At 42.6% G+C, this 2,573-nt stretch overlaps 1 protein-coding gene across 1 annotated transcript; it reads right to left on the reverse strand.

Moving 5' to 3' along the window:
- Positions 1 to 336: 336 nt before the first annotated feature.
- Positions 337 to 807, reverse strand: LOC143568545 (uncharacterized). The gene has a single exon (XM_077054676.1). It carries the CDS (start codon positions 805 to 807, stop codon positions 337 to 339), a length of 471 nt encoding a protein of 156 aa, XP_076910791.1.
- Between the last annotated feature and the right edge of the window lie 1,766 nt (positions 808 to 2,573).

Consider the following 2,573-nt stretch of genomic DNA (forward strand, 5'->3'; position numbering starts at 1 on the left):
GGACGAATGAAACCCTTGTCGGACAATTCTTGAAGTTGGCTGGCAAGTTTTTTTCATTTCGGAAGGTGTAAGACGGTAAGGAGCTTTGGCGACTGGATTTGCACTGGAAATGAGGTCGATTTTGAATTCAAAAGATCGGAGAGGTGGAAGACCGGGTAGGTCATCGGGAAAAACTTCGGGAAAATCCCGAAAAATTGGAATATCTTTATACTCTTGAGTTTTTTCTTTCTTTTCTACTATATGAGCTAAGAAGGCCACATATTTCTTTCACAAGTGTTTCTGAGCTTGAGTACAAGACATGAGTTTGAGACCACCAGATGGCTTTTCACCATAGATTTATAGAATATCACCAGACGGAAGAGGAATACGAATGAACTTTTTGAAGTAAGCAACTTCGGCACGGTTCTTGGCAAGCCAATCCATGCCTACTATGATGTCGAAACAACCTAGTTGCATGGGTGTGAGATCAATTGAGAATTTATGGTCGTTAAGATTTAAGTAGCAATCGTGAATGATAGAATTGCAAACAATCAGTTTTCCATCCACGACTTCGACGTTGAAGGATTTTGTTAGCTTAGATCGAGTATGCGCAAGTAAATGTTCAAAGTCTAATGACACGAAGCTTTTACCCGCTCCATTATCAAAAAGTATCGAAGCATAAATTCCATTAACAAGAAACATACCGTTTACCACGTCATTCTCGTTTTGAGCTTGGGCCAAATTAATATTTAATGCACGGCCGCAGGCTAGTTGTTGTTGTTGCGAAGCTTGAGCTTGGTTGTTGATGTGGGGGAACTGGTTGCACATGTGGTTAGGATCACCACATCCATAGCAGGCTCGTCCATTTGTGATGGGGGTGGTTGTTGGTTACCAGTTGGGTTATATGCTCGATTACCCTACGACCTTAGACCACTTCGACAAGCAGTGGCGAGGTGTCCATAGCGACTGCAAGTGGTACAATGGCGACAAGCGGATGTAGTAGGATGGTGGAAATGGCAACTGTTGCACTTGGGATATGGTCCGGTGTAAGGTTTCTTGGCTGGTGGATGGTTTTGGGTTAGGGGAGCTAGGTTCTGGGTTGTAGGGACTTGGTTCAACGGGGTTACCATGGCGTAGTTACGGTTTTGAAACTTGCGTTTCTTACCATTGTGGTTGGGAGTGGTTGCAGATTTGGCTTCCTTTGGTGGTTCTGTGATGGCTTGGGCTGCAGTCTTTTTGTCATTTGGCAGGGCTAGGGACCCGCTCAGAATGCGGTTATGAGATAGCTCTACCGCAGTGTGGGTAGCTTCCTCTAGAGTAGTGGGGGCACGGATTGTAACCGAGTCCTTGATGATTTCGGGCATGCCCCTAATGTACTTGGCTATGGATTTCTTGGGGGTGTCTAAAAGGCGGAGAACTAGGGTTTTCAGTTGTTTGAACCGTTTGGTGTAGGCGGGATTGTCACCACCAGTTTGTTTGAGGTTCCATAACTCGTCCTCAAGCTGTTGGAGTTCATGAGGTGGACAAAATTCGTCCATCATCAGTTGCTTGAGTTCGCCTCATGATAAGGCCATGGCATCCTCATTGCCACGAGTACTCTGTTCGTTGTCCCACCAGGCGAGAGCCGTCTTCTTGAAGACTCTAGTGGCATTGCGGGTACGAAGGTGAGCATGACACTCAGAGTTTATGAAGGTGAGCTCGATGCTCGAGAACCACTAGAGCAGGTGGGTCGCACCATCCTCACCCGTAAAAGGATCGAGGTTGCCAGCATGGAAAAACTTATGGTTGAATGTGGTAGGCTTAGGGGTGTCAGGTTTGGAATCAACTGAAGTTTTTGTGCTGGCAGAGTTGGCTTGGATTTTATTGACGATATCGGGTACGATTTGGGCAGTTTGCCTGGCCAAAAATGATAGCATTTTCATGTTGTAACTTTGCTTCGAACTCTTTCTGGAGCAGGGGTGTCAGGGTCCTTTGAAAGACATCTACAAGAATTGTGAGATGGTGTGAGTCGGATCAATGGTATAAGTATTGATAGTTTGATTTTTGTCACATTTGCATGTAGTATTCGTGTATTAAAAAGCACATAAATTTTAAGTATTTGCATGGAATAACATATAGTTTCTCAAAGATTTTGTACATATGTAACATGATCACAATTGTTTTTTACATTGTGTGGGAAGAGTATAAATTTAGTTTATTCTCGAATTAATTAACGTTTGATGTTTGCTTGACAGGAAACGATTATGAGGGTCTTAAGGTAGAATGGCATGACAGTAATCCATATATATATACACATACATATATATATACAAAAATAAAATTTTGACATATTTGAGAGGCTTAATAAAAGTTTGATTGCCCCGTTAGTTCTGCTCTTGAACTAACGAAAGCGTTGACTAACCAAAATGGTCAAACTTCCTATTTAGTTCGAGATCGTGACTTGGCCTAATAGGTAAAATACTCTCGCCGAAATTTCAGTTAACGGTATTCACCCTTCCAGTTACGACACATCCTTTATCATTAGAAAAGAATGAGACCTTGGAGAAATAAAAAAAAAATCAAGGAATGGAACTAGTCACCAAATTGCATATTTC

This window comes from Bidens hawaiensis, unplaced genomic scaffold (genome assembly GCF_021521415.1).
Source record: "Bidens hawaiensis isolate Kalapana, Puna unplaced genomic scaffold, B.hawaiensis_p1.1 tig00024004_1, whole genome shotgun sequence".
NCBI classification, from domain to species: Eukaryota; Viridiplantae; Streptophyta; class Magnoliopsida; order Asterales; family Asteraceae; genus Bidens; species Bidens hawaiensis.

Coding starts and splice junctions, on each gene's coding strand:
- LOC143568545 (XM_077054676.1), bottom strand. CDS start 807: ATGTGCAACCAGTTCCCCCACATCAACAACCAAGCTCAAGCTTCGCAA.